Genomic DNA, 19,702 nt, shown 5'->3' on the forward strand with positions numbered 1-19,702 from the left:
AATAAAAGAATGTATTTTTCATGAAGTGCTTAATCATCTTGTGGATCTCATTATTGTAGGAGGTCATCAGTCAAATCCCATGGCTTGAATTAGATAGTGAAAATATTGTAATGAACATTAATAATACTTACTGTTATGCAAGATAAAGATTTAGGGGCAATCGCATCTCATACTTCTTGTCATAAGCCTGTGATCAGGAATGAATTTCCCCATACATCATTTGCTTAGTGTGTTAGTTTATTTTTTTGCCTTACTTCTTTCTGAAGCCTCATTGGCCACTGCTGGGAGGTGGGGTAGAGGGATAGGTTACTGGATTATATGGACCGATGGTCTGATACAGGATAGTGTATCATGAGATTTTTCCTGAGGTTTCTTATGAAGGATCCCACCCTATCAGTGCCGGTGCTGGCCCACTGGGAGCCCTAAGCAGGAATATTCCCCCCGCCCCGCAACACATACTAATAATTAATAGGGGGCCCCCTTCAGTTGCTTGGGGCCTGAAGTAATTGCTTAGTCTGTTTATGTCAAGTGCAAGCTCTGCACTCTATAGATCAATTGGAGAACAGAAATCAGAGGTGATTAACTGATGGTCTATAGCTCCTTTATATATGGGAAGCTGCTAATATGACTTTGACTCCAATTATTTGGACAGGTTGTGATCCCAATGCAATCTGGGGATCCAGGAGCTCTCTTCCTCCAAATATATTTCCTCCAGCCTGCACCGATGTGATTTATTTTCACAAGAAGAACTCACAACATATAGTTTTACATGCTACACCTGAAAGGGATGAATCAGGCATTAATGGAACAACCCCATTTCAAATATGGAGTTAGTGCTCCATCCCCGTGTTTCTCAAACCACGCAATGTATTTCTTGTGGGATAATTCTACCTCTTTCAGGAGCGAGTGGAGGCAAACCAACCCAAGAACAGCAAAGAAAAAGTGAACTCTAGTTTTCTGTGTTACTCAGAGGAGAGGCAGGAAGAAGCCGGGGGCAATGGCCAGCAGGCTGAGCTTGAGTGGGAACTGGAGTGGGAAACTCCAATATTTTAATCCCACTGGTTTCACCAACTCCCACTGTGGCCTTGGATAAATCACTTTACTGCATCAATTTCCCTATATGTAAATTCAGGTTCTTAATATTTACTAACTTACCTGACAGGAGGAGAGATTAGCTTATATTTGTAAAGCAATTTGAGGAAGAATAGTGCTATTTTACTTCTAAGTAATCATTATTATATTTTTATTGCTGGATCATTTTCACTATTAACTCTGTAAGACATCAAATAGCCTACAGAATAAATGAAAAAAACAATTCACCCAGAAACAAAGCAAACTGCTCAGTTTAAAAAAATACCACTTACGGCCCTTGGAACAAATGTACCAGATTTTGTTTTTTCTTAGTTGCAGGTTTGGGAGACAAGTATTTCCACCCACTTGGAAAAAAATGTTTCTATCCACCAGGAGCCAAAATATTTTTTTCAAAGGAAGGAGGAATTAAATTTATGAGAAACTCAGGCCTGGTCTGCACTAGAAAATTAAATCAGCTTAACTACATCATTCTGGAGTGTGAAAAATCCACATCCCTGAGTGGTGTAGTTAAGCCGACCTAACCCCCAGTGTAGACGGCGTTATGTCAATGTAAGAATTCTTCTGTCCAAATAGTTACTGCCTCTCAGGGAGGTGGATTACATATGCCAATGTCAGAACCGTAGCATCTACACTGAAGTGCTACGGTGGCACAGCTGCAACGCTGTAACTGTATCGCTGTAGAGTTTTAAGTGTAGACAAACCCTTAGTTAGCAATCAATCTGCCCAGTGTCAGTCCTCAGTCTCTAATACTCCTGTCAGACATACTATAGATCTGAGACTGGATTTTTGGGCCCACATAAAATGATGTACTAGGTTTGCCCAATCAGGAGGCAGTCTGGCTATTTGTGCTTGTGAAGTCAATGGGCCTATTTCATAGACAGGATTGGTGGGTGAAGCCCACCAGCACAGTGAAAAGCCTGCCCCTTCAGGTGAGAGAGGGGCCACTAAGCCCCGAAATCAACAGATTGTAGGGGACTAAAAATGAAAAAAACAAAACAAAACAGGTATAGATGTGGAGGTCCCAAGGTGTGATGCCTCAGGAGACTGAATTTGATCCATGGGCTCTGGCATGGGGCATATTGTACAGGCTAGGCTAAGTATTGGACAGACAGCTGCAACATGCACCTTCTCACATTGGCCAGGCAGAGAGAGAATTCCATTCTTCAGAGTGCTGATTGTGGTCTCCTAAACCACATCTTGCGGGGACAAAATAGATAAGTTTGGGCCCTTCACTTGGATAAGTGAAGGGCCCAAATTTGGATAATCCAGTTTGGATTATTTTTGTTTATTGTTTTAATTCTCTTTCTTCATGGCACTGACCAATAATATCTGCCTGCTTCTCTGCACGTGCCTGCCCTCCTCCTTCCCCCCACAGAAGCTATGATAAAAGGCATGCTGATTACTGAAGCAGGGGAGCAGATGTTCTCTGGCACTGTTACTAAATCAAATTTTAATAACTCTTCAAACAACTCCATTTTGGACCTGGACACTGGATGTCAGCTAGGGGATTCAAGTAAAGCTTAGCTTATCTGCTTAGTTTATCAAAAAGAAGATTGAGAGGTGACGTGATTACGGTGGATACGTCATTGACCCTCATGGGGAGAAGATACCAGATAGTAAAAGGCTCTTTAACCTATCAAAGAAAGGCATAACAAGAGCCAAGGGAGGCAAGAAGTTAAAGTCAGACAAATTCAAATTAGAAATAAAACACAATTTTTTTTAACAATGAATGTGGTTAACTATTGGAACAAATGAGCAAGGGAAGTGATGGATTCTCCATCTCTTGAATTCTTCAAATCGAGACTTGATGCCTTTCTGGAAAATATATACTTTAGTCAATCAGAAGTTATGGAGCTCAATACAGGGGTAGCTGGGTGAAGTTTCACAGCTTATATTATAAATGCTATCATACTTGATGATTTAATGGTCCCTTCGGGTCTTAAAGCATAGAGCTGGTTGGGAATTTTCCATTGGAATGATTTTCAGATGAAAAAATGCAGTTTCTGCTAAATTGAAATTTTCCATGGCAAAATCTCAGTTTTGTGAAAAAAAATTGATTTTCCAATGGAAAAATTTGAACAAAATATTTTGTTTTGACTTGATTTGACTCAAATTGGACTATTGTGTTTTGTTGAGATGATCTGAAACATTTTTTGAATCAGTTCAGTATAGGGTGACCAGACACCAAGTGTGAAAAATTGGGAGGGGGGTTGGGGGTAAAAGACGGCTATATAAGACAAAGCCCCAAATATCGGGACTGTCCCTATAAAATCAGGACATCTGGTCACCCTATAAACATTAAACTGCATTTCCCTATCAGCACATTGCTGATGGTAGTCATAGTTGAGGCCCTCGTTCCCATACTATTGGAGGACTACATTTCCCATACTCCATGTGGATTTTCCTCTTCCCAGACTCTGTGTGGTACATCATGGGAGTCGCATGATTCTGGGTGCATCAAGGGTGAGGTTGTCTAGCCAGAGAGCCTGGCCTATAAGGAAGAGTGGGGGCATCAGCCTCATGAACTACAACTCCCACAAGGCAATGTGCCACAATCGAAAAATTCAATTTAAAGTTGAAATGACTCAAAGCAAAGCGTTTTGGATCATTTCAACAAACTGAAATGAAACATTTTGATTTTGGGAATGTTGAAATGCTTTGATCGAAAATATCTAAATTTAAAGGTTTTGAAATTTACGTTCTGTTAAAAAAAAATTGAAATTGTAATTTTTCATCCAGATATGAGACAATACAAATGTTGAAATGTTGGTATTTCCTGCAGGATAGAAATTCTAAATTTCACACAGTTCTATTCAAATCTATGAAAATAGTTTTTCTCTCTTTACTGATTCTTCTTTTTTTTTTTGCTACAAAGTTGTGGGGGAGGGGGGAGGGAAGACGACAAATTTGAGACGTGTGTCCAACACCTCTGTTTTTAGGGTATTATAATTCAATATTACATATATTAAATGAAAGGAGTCACTTCAAATTTTCCAGAAAATGCTATCTGTCCCCAGGTAGAATCTTCTAACTTTGAGGTTGATAAGATGTTTGTTATAGATTTTATCGTGGAGGCCAAAATTGGTTTTATAATGGAAACTCAGTAACAACCTTAACTATGGCACTCCATAATAGTAGGGAGCTAAATAACAATGGTGGATTTAACCTGTTGGGTGTTTATGAACTGTGTATGTCATGATATTCTGTTGATTACAGTAATGTGCAACAGTTCAGAGCCCCCAGGGACCTTAATCCATTCATAGGACATCCAAGAGATGTGAAAGACTGTATATGACCGCCCTGAACTGATCTAGCTCAGTCATGTGACAAAAGTTAAAGGTGCTAAACTTTCTCATGTGATGAGAAGTATGTGGATGTGATGGAAAGCAGCTTAACCCTTCCTCTCCTATCTCTTCCTGCCATCCCAGGGATTTCAGCAAAAATTCTCCTTCCACAGTAAAGAGATTGTGGCCATCAGTTGTTCCTGGTGCAAGCAGGCGGTAAGTGGCTAGAACTGAGGTTGGGAGGTGGGGCTGTGTAAATGCTGGGGGTAGTTTTGCCCACACAGGATCATCATGTTTGACTTCATTTATCCTGGTCGTTTTGTGTGCTCATTTATTAGGGGGGAAAGAGCCCCCTAGAATCTCCCTTATTTGTACCCTTTCTATTTCTTCTCCCCAAGGATGCTACACCTGGGTAGTCTGTTCTTCTGGTGGAGGAGAGCTGAATGTAGCTCCTTCCTTTTGGAGTATAACAAGACCACTCCTGGGGTAACAAGAGGGTTCGCTCTCAAGCACTCCATTGCTGTTACTGGTTCAGAGAATAAGGGATTCCCATTTTGTATAATATTGCCTGTTTAGAATTTGGTCTTACTACCGTTATGTGTATGTAAGCAGGGGTGTCTTTTGGGGGTAAGGGACACGTTTGACAAAGGATGAGAAAATGGGGAGGTGGGTTTTTTTGGTTAATGTTCCTAAGACTCTCTTGGTCCAGAGGACTGGGAAAAGAAGTTATAGATTCATAGATTCTAGGACTGGAAGGGACCTCGAGAGGTCATCAAGTCTAGTCCCCTGCCCACTGGGTATAAGTTGAGCTGGGTATATTCCTCAGTGCCTCACACATCTCTCCCTGTTTCTTCTGTCCCTACCATGCCTTTCTCTCTCCCTCTTTCTCCTTTTCTTGCACTCTGTCCACCTCACTGATGGCTCTGCTCTCCCTTCGCTAGTTTCACAACAAAGTCACCTGCTTCATGTTACATCACATTGAGGAGCCGTGTTCCCTGGGGGCTCATGCTGCTGTCATTGTGCCTCCCACCTGGATCATTAAGGTGAAGAAAGCTCAGGTAACTGCATGCTGATGTCTGTTTCTGATGCTGTTTGGCAGCTCAGGGTGAGCCTGGCTTCTGCTCCTGGTTACTCCTCCACAAAAGCATGTTTGTTTACCCTGTCCATGCCCCTCACACCCAGCTACACCCATGATGATTATGAACCTCAATCTCACTCTTTCATCTACCCCTCCGGAAGGATTCTTTCATTGTCTCGTTTGGGGCAATAAGTGATCAACCTGATTTTGGCACTAAGCAATCCAGTTCATTCTTCTTATTGCAAGCTCATCTAACGGACTGCAAGAATCCTCTATGTTTTAGGTACTCAAGCATGTTTCACTAAGTAGAGCTGGGCAAATACAGGAAAAAAAGCTTTCCACAAATATTTGGTTGAATTGAAACATGAATTGGCCATGGCTGTGCTCACTTCCCTTTTGCATTCACTTTCCATGGATGTTTGGACGATCATGTTTTACTCACATGAATGCTTGCTGAACATTATGCTCAAATGCTTGCAGATAATGAGTTTTCAACTTGTCAGCGTTTGCACCAGATTTGGTATATCTTAGATGGGATAAGACATTGCTCAACACAGCAGGGGAAAAAGGGTTTCCAGAGCCCCTTTCCAGAGAAGGTGCTGACTGCATTCTTCACGACTAGGGTCACCCAAGCAAATGGAGCTACTTTGCATGTGGGGGGTGGGTGGTCAATAATTCAGAACAGTAAATGCAATGTACTTGGTGTAATTTATCCCCGGACTCCTATTCAGAGTGAATGCACAACACTGGTCTATGATGCAAAGGACACAGCCATTTTTATTGATAATACCCAGTTTAACTTAAATTATCGGGATAGACCAGAAAAGGGACATGGGAAATAACTGAGGGGAGAGTTAGTTCTCTTGCCAGCCCCATGTGTTTTGTTCCCCAGGACCTACCAGGTATCCTACTTAGGATGTCCCCTTTCCACAATAAGTGAGACTTGATTCTGTGCTACATGGCATACAACCCGTGCATGGGATAGCCAACTACCCAGGCTCCCCGCAGTGGCGCTATGCTGTTTTGATGCCTGTGTTGCTTCTCCGTAGCCCCATGACCTATGTCACAAAATTTGCTGCAACAAAAATGCCAAGCCACCAGTCCTCAGATTACTGAATCCTATCTTAATCTAGTGATCTAGAGACCTTTGACAGGCTGCTTGAAGGAAGAACCACCAGAATAGATGCTCTCTTGTGGTGGAAACCTCTCAAAGGGCTGAATGCTAATGGCAGAGTGTGATCAGGAGCCCCCTGGAATGTAAAAAAAATAAACCCCTAAACCCACCAAGGAAACCCAAATCATGGTGAGAAAAGCCAACCCTACTAGGAATTTATAGATTCATAGATTCCAAGGCCAGAAGGGACCACTGGCATCATCTAGCCTGATCTCCTGGATAATATAAACTGGAGAACTTCTCTGAAGTAACTACTCTTTGAACTAGAGCGTATCTTTTAGAAAATCATCCAATCTTGATTTTAAAATTGGCAGTGATAGAGAATCACCACAACCCTTGGTAAATTATTCCAATGGTTAATTACACTCACTGTTAACTATTTATGCCTTATTTCCAATCTGAATTTCTCTAGCTTCAGTTATAAGACATATTTTTCAGTCCTTTAAACATTCTCATGCCTCTGCTCTGAACCCTCTCAAATTTATCAATGTCCTTTTTGAATTGTGGACATTAGAACAAAGTTTTTAATTTTCAGTTTTTCAGTGAAAAGTCAAAATTTTCCACTAAAACTGCCCCTACCACTGGTTCTGACCAGCTCTAACTTGTGAATGACTTGACCATTTCTAACCCATCTACACAGTCTGGATTTCTGATAGTATCAGACATTCACAGCAATCAATCCATGGAGAAAATAAATAAAAACTCATAAATAAATTAGAGGAAATTTAATGAATGAATAAATACGTGGAAACAGAAATCTGTGAATAGATGTTCCATGACCTGAAATAAATATGTCTAGTAACATTTTTACTATAAATTATTTGCTCAGCTCCACTTATTAACAACTCAGACTGGTCACACATAAGTCCTGGACTGGATTTTCTATTAATTTAAAATGGATTCTAGCAATGTCCCTTACAGTACTTCCTTTTGGTGGTTGTTTCTGAGCAAACGAGAGCTTCATGAAGAGACTCTTCACCTAGTTTTACTTTCTGTTTTTATTGTTTTTCCATGATCATTATATGGACCATGGGTTACCACCTTTCTAATACTCTATTTGAATAAAGAACAGGCCCCCCTCTCACTCCCGGCAGTGTCTTGGTGATGCAACATCCTGATGTAGTTGCATAAGGTCAATTTGCCTTAGGTGACCTGCTGCCTGTACTAAAATGGGGAGTTTTTACTTCTTGCAAGCTTCTGTTTGCAGGATGAAGGAAATTCAGAACAGTTTGGATAATTTTGGAACAGGTGGTATCCCTGTATGTAATGACCCATTTATATAGATGGCAAATTCTCAATACCTCCTTCATGATGTTCATTGTATGAGCCTCTTCTGTAGCCTCTCTAATGCTTTTCAGTGCCTCTGGGTCTTGTTTCCTGGAGTTCAGATAAATTACGTGTTCCAGTTAGCAACTGCAGGTATCTACAGTGGCTAGTGTCCTTTTTTATATTTGATACTTGGCAGCCTGAATGTTGTTAAACAGACTTGCAGTGTGTGTGTGTGTGCGCGCGTGTGCGCATGTTGGAGAGAGGAGCAGTTGATGAGAAGGATCTGGGTGATGAAGTTACAGAGCCAGCCCTCCTTCTGAGGTTCTGGATACAAAGCAGAGGCAGTAATTGTAACTGGGTCCCAATGCTAAGAAAGGGTTTATGATCGAGGTGAGTGAATCTGCTTCTTTCCTTTCTCTTTGGAACCTTCATAAGGAGCTTGCAAAAGCTGTCTACTACAGGGCTACTCTCTCTTCTTACTGTATTGCTGGCTGAAGCCACTGATGTGAGACTATTATCTGTGCCTCATTTCAGTTTGTGAACTGCCTGAAGATCATAGGGTCAGACTTTTATCCGTGCTGTGCACCTGCTGCTCCCGTTCAAGTAATTTGGAGCTACTGCGGCTCAGAACCGCTGAAAATTAAATCTGCAGCATTCTAGATGAAAGGATCTACCTAAGACTGTTAGTTCACCACCTGACATTACTCAAGGAGGGCCCTGTCCTACTCCTTCCATAAATCTATCTAAGTGGGCTTGGAACACTTCCAATGACCATGATGTAATATGATCTGTGCTTCTTATCTTTGAAGAAGGACAAAATTATTGTCACCATGTAGATTTTTCGTCTTTTAGAGACAATCCAGGATTTACATACAGGCCTGTCCACTTACAGGTGTTCTTTACTGTAGATGGAATGTCACTGAGTAGCATTTAGTTTTTGTCAAAACGCCCATACTCTTCCTGTGGAGAAGGAAGACTTCGATATGGACAAGATGGCACATGCAACAACTTCTTCAGCTCACCATGTATACCCCAGTGGTTTCCCAGGGCTGCTATTCTTTTACCAGTTTGAAATGAAACCTTGCACATGTATAACCAGTGCCCCTGCCTCTTACCTGTTGTATATCTACTGTTGCTAAGTTGTAGCAAACATTCAGGCTCTCTAAACATCACAAAAATAGGCATACTTAAACACTGTGGCGTAATATAGTTTTGACAAAACCACATTGTCTTTTGTTGCCAGTGTGTGCAGATACAAAACACTATTATATTTTAATCCTGGTAGATACAGAGACCAAGGCATGTTCTTCTATCAAAGTTTTATAATATGGGTTTTTTTGGTCCACAATGGCAAAAAAGCAGCTATGTTACAACATGATTTGGCAACAAATATATTTACACATGGTTATTTTTTAATGAGGATAATGCTATTTTACCTAATTGTCCTGGCTTTATCCAGAAGAACTGTACTGGGTTTAGTTCCTTCCACTAAATAGCAGAGTGTCAGCTTCTTGCAATAAAATAATTACCGGTAAGTATAATCAATGCCTCTAATATAGTGCTAGCTCTTTATATATAGTGCTTTTCATCAGTAGAACTCAAAGCCCTTTACACAGGAGATAAGTAACATTATCCCCATTTACAGATGAGGAAACACTGAATTTCCCATGGTCACCCAGCAGGCCAGTGGCAGTGCTGGGAATATAGGCCAGATCTCCTGAGTTCCAGTCCAGTGCTCTGTTCACTAGGCCACACCGTGTCTCGCTCTGTGACAAGGTTTCAAGAAAAAATCCTCCCAGGGAGAAGATCTGAAGAATGAATCTAAGAATCTCTACAGTGATTAGTACAAATGAAGCAATGTTTTTTGCTTCATTACACTGATTTTAAACTTCGTATCCTCCTTCTGTCTGATTGCACTGTTTGAGAGTGAAAAAACTAGTAGGATATATAGGATCCATCTGTGACAGGTTGGATCACAGAAACCCCCTTGGGAGCTGCCAACTGATGTGCCAAGACTACTTCTGCCCCTGCTTTCCTGCCCTGTCAGCTTAGGACTTCAGTGCCCTGCCTGGTTTGAGCCAGACCCGCTAGCCTGCTGCAAACCCAGACCCAGGTCCAAATCATGTCCCCTAACAGCTGTAGGCTTCACTGAAAGCAGCTTACAGAACTGTTCTTATCTTTAACACTCATATGCCTAACTCCCAGTGGGGTCTAAACCCAAATAAATCCATTTTACCCTGTATAAAGCTTATAGAGGATAAACTCATAAATTGTTTGCCCTCTATAACACTGATAGAGAGGTATGCACAGCTGTTTGCCCCCCCAGGTATTAATACATACTCTGGGTTAATTAATAAGTAAAAAGTGATTTTATTAAATACAGAAAGTAGAATTTAAGTGATTTCAAGTAGTAACAGACAGAACAAAGTGCATTACCAAGCAAAATAAAATAAAACACGCAAGTCTATGTCTAATATAGTAAGAAACTGAATACAGATAAGATCTCACCCTCAGAGATGTTTCAATACGTTGCTTTCACAGACTGGATGCCTTCCTAGTCTGGGCACAATCCTTTCCCCTGGTACAGCCCTTGTTCCAGCTCAGGTGGTAGCTAGGGGATTCCTCATGATGGCTGCTCCACTTTGTTCTGTTCCACTCCCTTATATATCTTTTGCATAAGGCGGGAACCCTTTGTCCCTCTGGGTTCCCGCCCCCCCCCGCCCCCCCTTCTCAATGGAAAAGCACTAGGTTAAAAATGGATTCCAGTTCAGGTGACATGATCACATGTCACTGTAAGACTTCATTACCCACTTGCCAGCACACACGTATACAGGAAGACTTACAGGTAAAACAGAGCCATCTGCAGTCAATTGTCCTGGTTAATGGGAGTTATCAAGATTCCAAACCACCATTAATGGCCCACACTTTGCATAATTACAATAGGCCCTCAGAGTTATATTTAATATTTCTAGGTTCAGATACAAGAGTGATACATTTCTACAAATAGGATGATCACACTCAGTAGATTGTAAGCTTTGTAATGATACCTTACAAGAGACCTTTTGCATGAAGCATATTCCAGTGACATTAGCATATTTTCATAAAATCATATAATGTGCAACGTCACACCATCCACCTACCCCTGTCAGTGCAGCCTTATAGCAAATGATGCTTTCTAGTGCACTTTCATATGCACCAGAGCACGGGAAGTTTAGAGCACTTTTATAGAGCCAGTCTCCTGCTTCTTAGCATAGGTGCAACATGCTTCAGGTGGCATGTGACCAGGATTCATAACCAAATTTGGTCCACTGGTTGGATTATTAGCTTCCCTGGCTTGGGCCAGGTATTGACGGGGAGTGCGACATAAATGCTGATCCCTTTATGCATGGTGAAAAGCAACAGGAAAATTGGCTGGTTTGAAACGCCAGAGCTGGTCACTGGGGAATCAAGCAGTGAATCTAGTAAATACACTATTTAATGTAATGGGACTGTTGGCTGAAGATGAAGGTTGAGTAAAAACAGCAGATTCTGATGAATAGCTTTGCTGTGTCCACTCACAGTTCTCTGGGCCAGTGAAACTTTTCTCAGTAGGGATGTCTAGATCAATTTGGATAAAATAAGAGTGACTTGAACTTTTTGGGGGAAAAAAATGGAATGGAACTTGTTCACTTCTTGAGGTTAGAAGTTCTGCAAATTTTCTTTTAATTTTCTGCCCCACTGTACTTCCTAGTTTTGAATAGACTAAGCTGAAATACTGTGGGGAAAGTCAATTTTCTCAGTGTTTCCAACTCAGCTGAAACTCAGCATTGTGTGAATAGGGAGAAAATTTATAGGGATATGGCTATTTTAATTCAACAACTGCAGTAATTAAAAAAGAAAAGCCTCAATTTGGCTGGCCCTGATCACTTCAGCACATTTCTGTGCTCCACCATCAATGAAGTTTGCGCTATTCTGGGGAATAGTTTTTTTTCCCCATATCTAGTCCAGCCCCCTGCACTCATGGCAGGACAAGTATTTTTAGTTAACTGCAATTTTTTGGTAGGTCCTACAAAGTATCTATTTGTTTTAACTAATTTTTCTGCAATAGAGTGGCAGAGGTTTTTGTTTGTTTTTATTTTAGAAAAACGAAACCCTTAAATATTAAGAATTCAGAGGTGGTTTCTATCCGATTATTACACTAGTTTCATGGTAGGTCAGGTTTGACTTTGTCTGCCAGCATCATATGCAGTGGTGGCATGCATTATGTTGAGTCATGGTGGTCACCACAGCTAAAACTGGGGTTTTGTTTTGTTTTGCTTTTGTTTTGGTTTTTAAACATGAAAAAATAGCTCATTTTATCATGTTTTATTACATTTTTGTGCAGGTGGTCTCCATACCAGGAGACGAGCCTGATTGGGAAGGAGACTGGAGCCCCGGAGGGAAAACGGGCGTCTCCTACCCCTATTGGGAGGGTTGGCAGGTACAACATGTGGTGTTATGTGAGTCTCTGGGAGTATCTGATTTTTTTCTCCCCACGGCGTGGGAAAGCTTCCAGTTCCAAAGCACCAGTCTGGTCTCCGTGTGTGGCTTTCTCCATCAATGGTGGTGTGGAAGTGTAAAGCATGAGACGCATGTGATCTAAACTTCAAGCATGTGCCAGACACTGTATCATTCTCCAAACGGACCATGCATGAAGGAGCTTCTTAAATGAGGCTACTTCTGGGGCTGACTTGATTTTTTGTTTTGCTTTTCATGTATCCCTTTTTTTTTCTTTTTCATAGAACTCATTAAAAACTTCAACCCGGCGGAAGAAGAGAACATCCTTTAAAAGAAAAGCCAGCAAAAGAAGCAATGAGGTAAGTCCTAATTAATAGTATTTGAAAGGTGGACTGAATGGATATTTTTATCTCTAGACTGGCAGTTAAAATCTAGCATGTCTATCGATCAGCCAGCCCAGGTTGACCTAGCCTCCCATTTTTAGATGGGATGCATAGATTTATTGTCTAGGGTAGAATAGGCTAGGCTGAATAGTTGAAGCATGATGAGGGGGTGCACAGGGAATCTTGTCGTCTATGCTATAGCGGTTTTCTGACTAAAGGTCACAGGGGTTGTTAGTCTACCGGCTTTCATGATCACAAAAGCCTCTAAAAACAGAATTGAGAATGCTTTGTGATTTTTTTTTTGCTAGAGATTTTAGCATGAGTTTTGTGTAGCTCTAATTAAAGTACTCTGCCACTTCTGATTTTGCAGGAAATCAAAGGCCGACCATTTGTGATAAAGCCCATCTCTTCGCTGCTCATGAAACCACTGCTGGTGTTTGTCAATCCAAAAAGTGGAGGGAATCAGGTAAAGGCATCAACTTGATCCCAGTCACAAAGTTTCTACAAATTCCTTTAAATTATGTGTCATAAAGTGATTTCAGGTGAGGCACAGAAAGGGAGGGTTGCATGTGACCTGGGATGCAGACTCCTAGAATGGAGAACTGGACCCTTCCCGGTGAATCTTATTCCCACCAGAATTGAGGTTTGGATTGTTCAGTGTGATCTTCCTCCCAGGTTTTGATTCTTTGAGAGGAAACCAGAATAGCGGCTTGGAGTCTTTCAGGAAACCTCAGTCTTTCCACAGAAATGGAGCTCTCTGATTCTCCAAAGTAATCGCCGGCCATCCTCCTGCCCTACCATTGGTTTGGTTTAATCAGAGAAATCTCTCAACATCCCTTGGCCACATATCTTATGTTGTAAAGCCACATAGTCCTGAACAGTAAATATGTTGGAAACGGTGCTCTAGAAAACTGAGTTTCAGAGCATGACACTGTTGCTTAGGCATATTGCTCCATTATCAAGCTGTAAGTAGCAGGCTGAACACTTTGGTCATGCAAGTAGAGCTGAAGTAAACAGTGGGTTTACACATCATTACAAAAATTTCAAAATTCCATGCAAAGGAAAATTCTGAAATTTTTTTGGTTTAGTTTTGATTTTGACCTTTTCAAACATTTATGTTCTGTTATAATCTAAAATAAAACGTTGAAACGAAACATCATTTTTAAATGAAAAATAAAAACGTTTGTTTCAGGAAATGTTGAAATGGGATGTTCAACATTTCCAGAAACTTTTTTGTATGCTTTTCTCCAAAACAAAATTTCAACCAACTTGGAACGATTTCACAAAACATCTTGATTTTGCTGTAACTGGGATTTCTGATGGAAAATGGTTCCATCACAGTTTTTCCAACTAGCTCTACTGTGAACTTGAAGCCACTACACATCTGCATGCTAAATTCAATGGACATATGTTGTTGTTCATATTACCGTAATACCTAGGAGCTTGAGTCATGGACTTTGACCCCATTGTGGCAGGCACTATAAAAACACAGAATAAAAAGACAGTCCCTGCCCCAAGAGGCTACAAATACAGAAAGAGTGGGATGGTAGGTGACGTGAATGTTCTCTAGGGCAATCATCTGTCACAATGGATAGTTTTTGCTTTGGCTTGCCGGTAAATACTCCTTTTTTGTTTGCTTTTGTTCTGTAAAACACAAATGAATGAAAGGTACTACGAAGATTAGGTTAATCATGATAAATATTATTACGTATAAGAGTCATTCGTTCATTTGCTCATTTATTTTCCTTCCATTTTCTATCCTAACAGGGCACGAAGGTTCTCCAGATGTTCATGTGGTACTTGAATCCACGCCAAGTCTTCGATCTCTCTCACGAAGGGCCAAGAGATGCGTAAGTACTGAAGCGTTTAACATTGCCAACATCCTACTTTGCTTGTTAAGTATGTGGGCAAAGGGTAGGTTGGATGGGGCTTCCTGATAGTAATAGGGAGATTGGCCAGGCTTATCAAAGTGTGACCCACTGTTTAAGGGCCTGATTCAGCAATGCAGTTAGGCACATGCTTGTGTCCATCCTTATTGAGCAAAGGACTTAAGTACCTGCTTAACTGCACATTTCATTTTCCAAAAACTTCTATGTGGGTTGTTTTTGTGCAGAGCTAGAGATCAAGCTATTGATGTGATATGGGTCAAAATGGTCTCAGTCAAGGTAGTGCATGGCACCCACTAAATCTTTGGGGGATCCAAACTGAGAATGGTGTTTAAGAAAATGGACATTTTGTACATTTTGCATGCACCAGTACAGAAAAACAGCTAGAGGTTTCCTGTTCCCACCATTTCACATGCTTTAAAGCTCAATTGTTGTAAGTGCTCTAAAATCTGGACGGTTACTTGGATTCTTTTGAAATTTGGTGTGCCTAATGAGGTATGGGGTAGCATTAGTGCTCCACATTTGGGATTATTTGACCAATGGGTTCCCAAGTTACAGGCCTGTGAAAACAGTTTCCTTCTGCTGCCTTGTTCTGTTAAACTGAAAGGTACTAATGACTGGATGCACAGACCTCATTGAAATTGATGGCTGTGAACTGACCCTTCAATTATCATAAGGAAGGATAAATTAATCACAAGCCCCCACCTAAAACAAAAGGAGTTTGAGACTGAGTGGCTGGAAGTTGCTTCAATTTGTGAGTCATGAGTGGCAATTTGATTTTGGAGGGAATGTAATCAAAGTAAAAAAAAATAGACATGTGAATGCTTGGTGGGAGGGGAAAGGTATTAGGGGTCAGTGGGTAGGGTTATGGGGAGGAGCATAAATAGGGATGGGTGGGAGAGGAGGGAGCTCAGGTGAGGGAAGAGTTTGGGGTAGAGGGACACTGGGAAGGGGGATGTGGGGGTGAGTGGCAGGAGAACTGGGGTAGAATAGGAGCAGGGGCATCTGTCAACCCCACAATTTCCCCTCCCAGATGTGTGCCCAGATCTAGGGGGCTCTTACACCTCTAGTGATGGTCTTGGCCCCTTGTTGCCTCCTTCATATGAGCTGAGATATGGAGCAATTGCCCCACTGGTGGTGTCCGAGATCCTCTTGCTGCCCCCATGTGTGAGCCGGGCTCTGGGCCCATCTACAGGGGTTGTCCCCCCCCCATTTACTTCCCCCCTATGAGAGTTGGGCTCAGGGGGGTGCATGCCCAGTTGGGAGGGTCTGAGGCCCCCCTCCATACCTCCCATGTGAGGCAGGATCTGGGGAAGTCCTGCCCCTTTGGATAGGAAGCTGAGAACAGGCATACTTTGTGCATATTCCAGGCTCTAAAGCTCTCCTGATGGAGATGAGAACACTCACTGAGATTAATGGAACAGTTCACACACCTCAGAGCAACTGTTTCAGGCTGTATTCATCTCCAGGCCTTTCAGAGTCTCCTGTGATGCAGCTGGATGTGCAGGGGAAACCTTTCACCTTCATCCTCCCTCTGTCCTTCCTCATTAAAAGACTTCTCTTCCAAGTGCTCTAAAATCCGGGTGCTTGTGTGGATTTTCTTGGAATTTGCTGTGCCTTGTGGGAGTGCAGAGTAGGGTTAATGCCCGGATTAGGGGGGTCATTTGATCAAGGGATTCCAGAGATATAAGCCCAGAAAAAATAACTATTTTCCAAAAAGGTTCTAGGTGTTTTCTGTCTTTGTGCAGAGCTAGAGATAAAACTATTGCAGTGATGTGGGTCAATATAGTCTCAAGCAGTCAATTTTTATATTGGGTATTGCATGGTGCAATACTAAGTTTTTGGGGGACCCAAATTGTGAATAGTGTTTAAGAGCATGTTCACTTCCATGGGCGGCGGGTGGACCCTCCTCTTCGGGGAGGCTAGCCCTACGGTCCCACTCCTGCCAGATGAGGCTCCGCCTCCTGCAGCAGGAGCTCTGGGTCCCCCCGCCACCTCTTCCCACAGCTGGAGAACCCTCGGGCCGGCCGGAACCCTGAGTTGCTCCCCGCCGCCAGAGGAACCCTGGGCCACCCCCAGTCCCAGGCCAGCCCAAGTCCCAGTTGGCTGACCGACCAGAGCTCCAGCGATGCCGGCTGGCCAACCCCAGCCCTGGGCCAGCCAGCCAGAGCAGCCCCAGCCCTGGGCCGGCTGGATCAGCCCCAGCCTGGCGTCCCATGGCAGTGGCTCCAGCCAGGGAAGGCAGCGCCTTCCCTAGCCTAATATACCCACCACCAGTGTTCACTTCTTCGCTTACATAATTGTATAGTCTGGAAGGATAACCGTGCACACAGAACCCTAGAAATACAGAGCTGAAGGGGACCTTAACAGGCCATTTAGTCCAGCCCTCTGTGCTGTGGCAGGACCAAGTGTACCTAGACCATACTTGACAAATATTTGTCTAACCTGTTCTTAAAGACCTTCAATGATGGGTATCACAGTTCAGGGCAATTACAGCTGTATTCTCCATTTATGGTCCAGCAAAGGCACCTATTCTCAAACTCTCGGTTCCCCAGCCATCACCTCTCTTGGGTGGAGACCCACGTCTCCCTGCCAACTGGGGCTTTTCCAGGCTGCACAGTTCCCTGCTACACTGTGTTATTACTTAGCAAGGCAGACTGCCTCAGCAGGCCTGCTTTGCCTTCCTTCCTCAGAAACTACAAACAACATAACTGCCCATAGTTGTTACCACACAGCTCTTTCTAAGCAAGTGCATTTATTCTTAAAGGAAGAGGGTTACAGAGAAAACATATTAAAAACAATGAAAGAACTTACACACATGGTAATAAGTTTACAAGGAATCACCCCAGCTGCAACAAGGGCTCTGGCTGGTGGACAATCCTTCAGACCCCTCTGTGGTCACAAGGTCATAACAGCTGTGAATCTGGGAGTTACTCCTTTATGCTGTTTGGGCCTTTTGATTCTGGGAATAGGTAATTCATAGACAAAGGTCCCTTCCTTGGGGGCAAGCTTCAAAAGATTAGGTCTGGAGGTGGGCATTTGTATTGCTCTTCTCCCAAGTATTTTGTAGAAAACCTCCTCAACTAACAGTTCATTCTTGTCTCAGCCCATTGTTTAAAAAAGTCCTTGGACACTTATAACACTTCCCAAGGTTTATATTAGTCATGTCTCCTGGACAGGTTACATACAAGCCTACAATAACACATAAACATTTGTATTTTTAATACAACAAACTCCTAAAATACTTAAAGTTAATTCAATAAAGTTTAAATTAATTGAACAATGTTTGTCAAGATATTGCAGGCAATAGCAGGAAATTTCACAATCTCCATTGGAAGCCTATTCCAGTGCTTAATTATCCTTTTAGTTAGAAAGTTTCCCCAAATATCTAATGTAAATCTTCCTTGCTGCTGAATAAACCGGACATAGAATCATAGAAGTGTTGGACTGGAAGGGACCTCAATAAGTCATCTAGTCCAGTCCCCTGCACTCAAGGGGAGAAGAGTTGATTACCATCCTCTTTGTAGAAGCGCTTAACATATTTGAAGAATTTTATCAAATCCCTCTGTCTTCTTTTCTCAAGACTCATCATGCCCAGTTTTTTTTAAACCTTTATTTATAGGTCAAGTTTTCTACACCTTTTATTTTTGTTGCTCTCCTCTGGACTCTCTCCAATTTGTCCATATCTTTCCTAAGGTGCCCAGAATTGCACACAGTACTCCAGCTGCGGCCTTACCAAGTAGAGCAGTACAAATAGCTCCTATGTCTTACACATGACATTCCTGTTAATACACCCCAGAATTATAGTAAGCCCTTTTTGCAACCGCATCAGATTGTTAACGCATATTCAATTTGTGATCCACTATAACGCCCAGTTCCTTTTTAGCAGTACTACTGTCTAACCAGTTATTCCCCATTTTGTAGTTGTGCATTTGATTTTTCCTTCCTAAATATAGTATTTTGCACTTATCTTCCTTGAATTTCATCTTGTTGATTTCAGATGATTTCTCCAATTTGTGAAGGTTGTTTTGAATTCTAATCCTGTCCCCCAAAGTGCTTTCATAGAATATTAGGGTTGGAAGAGACCTCAGGAGGTCATCCAGTCCAATCCCCTGCTCAAAGCAGGACCAACACCCACTAAATGAGCCCAGCCAGGGCTTTGTCAAGCCGGGCCTTAAAAACCTCTAAGGAAGGAGATTCCACCACCTCCCTCGGTAACCCAGTCCATTGCTTCACCACTCTCCTAGTGAAATAGTGTTTCTTGATATCCAACCTAAACCTCCCCCACTGCAACTTGAGACCATTGCTCCTTGTTCTGTCATCTGCCACCATTGAGAACAGCCGAGCTCCATCCTCTTTGGAACCCCCCTTCAGGTAGTTGAAGGCTGCTATCAAATCCCCCCCTCATTCTTCTCTTCTGCAGACTAAATAACCCCAGTTCCGTCAGCCTCTCCTCAAAAGTCATGTGCTCCAGCCCCCTAATCATTTTCGTTGCCCTCCGCTGGACTCTCTCCAATTTGTCGACATCCCTTCTGTAGTGGGGGGACCAAAACTGGAAGCAATACTCCAGGTGTGGCCTCACCAGTGCCAAATAGAGGGGAATAATCACTTCCCTCAATCTGCTGGCAGTGCTCCTACTAATACAGCTCAATATGCCATTGGCCTTCTTGGCAACAAGGGCACACTGCTGACTCATATCCAGCTTCTCGTCCACTGTAATCCCCAGGTCCTTTTCTGCAGAACTGCTGCTTAGCCAGTTGGTTCCCAGCCTGTAGCAGTGGGGGACTCCACCCTGTGTAGTGTCATCTGCAAATTTTATAACCATACTCTGCACTCCATTGTCCAAGTCATTAATGAAGATATTTAATAGTACCAAACCCAGGACAGACCCCCGTGGGACTGGAGTTTGACAGCAAACTATTCTTTGAATATGGTCTTTCAGCCAATTGTGCACCCACTTTATAGTCCTTATATCTAGATCACATTTCCTTAGTTTGCTTATGAGAATGTCATGTGTGACTGTCAAAAGCCTCACTAAAATTACGATATATCATGTCTAC

At 42.3% G+C, this 19,702-nt stretch overlaps 1 protein-coding gene across 1 annotated transcript in view; it reads left to right on the forward strand.

Annotated features, from left to right (window-relative positions):
* Positions 1–19,702, forward strand: part of DGKI (diacylglycerol kinase iota) — a 239,832-nt gene that overhangs the window by 89,610 nt on the left and 130,520 nt on the right. The window contains exons 7-11 of the mRNA XM_026657521.1: positions 4,521–4,592; positions 5,318–5,434; positions 12,658–12,732; positions 13,127–13,222; positions 14,524–14,606. Of these exons, the coding sequence (XP_026513306.1) occupies positions 4,521–4,592; positions 5,318–5,434; positions 12,658–12,732; positions 13,127–13,222; positions 14,524–14,606 (443 nt within the window). The remainder of the gene's footprint in view (positions 1–4,520; positions 4,593–5,317; positions 5,435–12,657; positions 12,733–13,126; positions 13,223–14,523; positions 14,607–19,702) is intronic.

The sequence above is a fragment of the Terrapene carolina genome, unplaced genomic scaffold (genome assembly GCF_002925995.2).
Source record: "Terrapene carolina triunguis isolate 2854851 unplaced genomic scaffold, T_m_triunguis-2.0 Scaffold247, whole genome shotgun sequence".
In the NCBI taxonomy this organism is placed as follows: domain Eukaryota; kingdom Metazoa; phylum Chordata; order Testudines; family Emydidae; genus Terrapene; species Terrapene triunguis.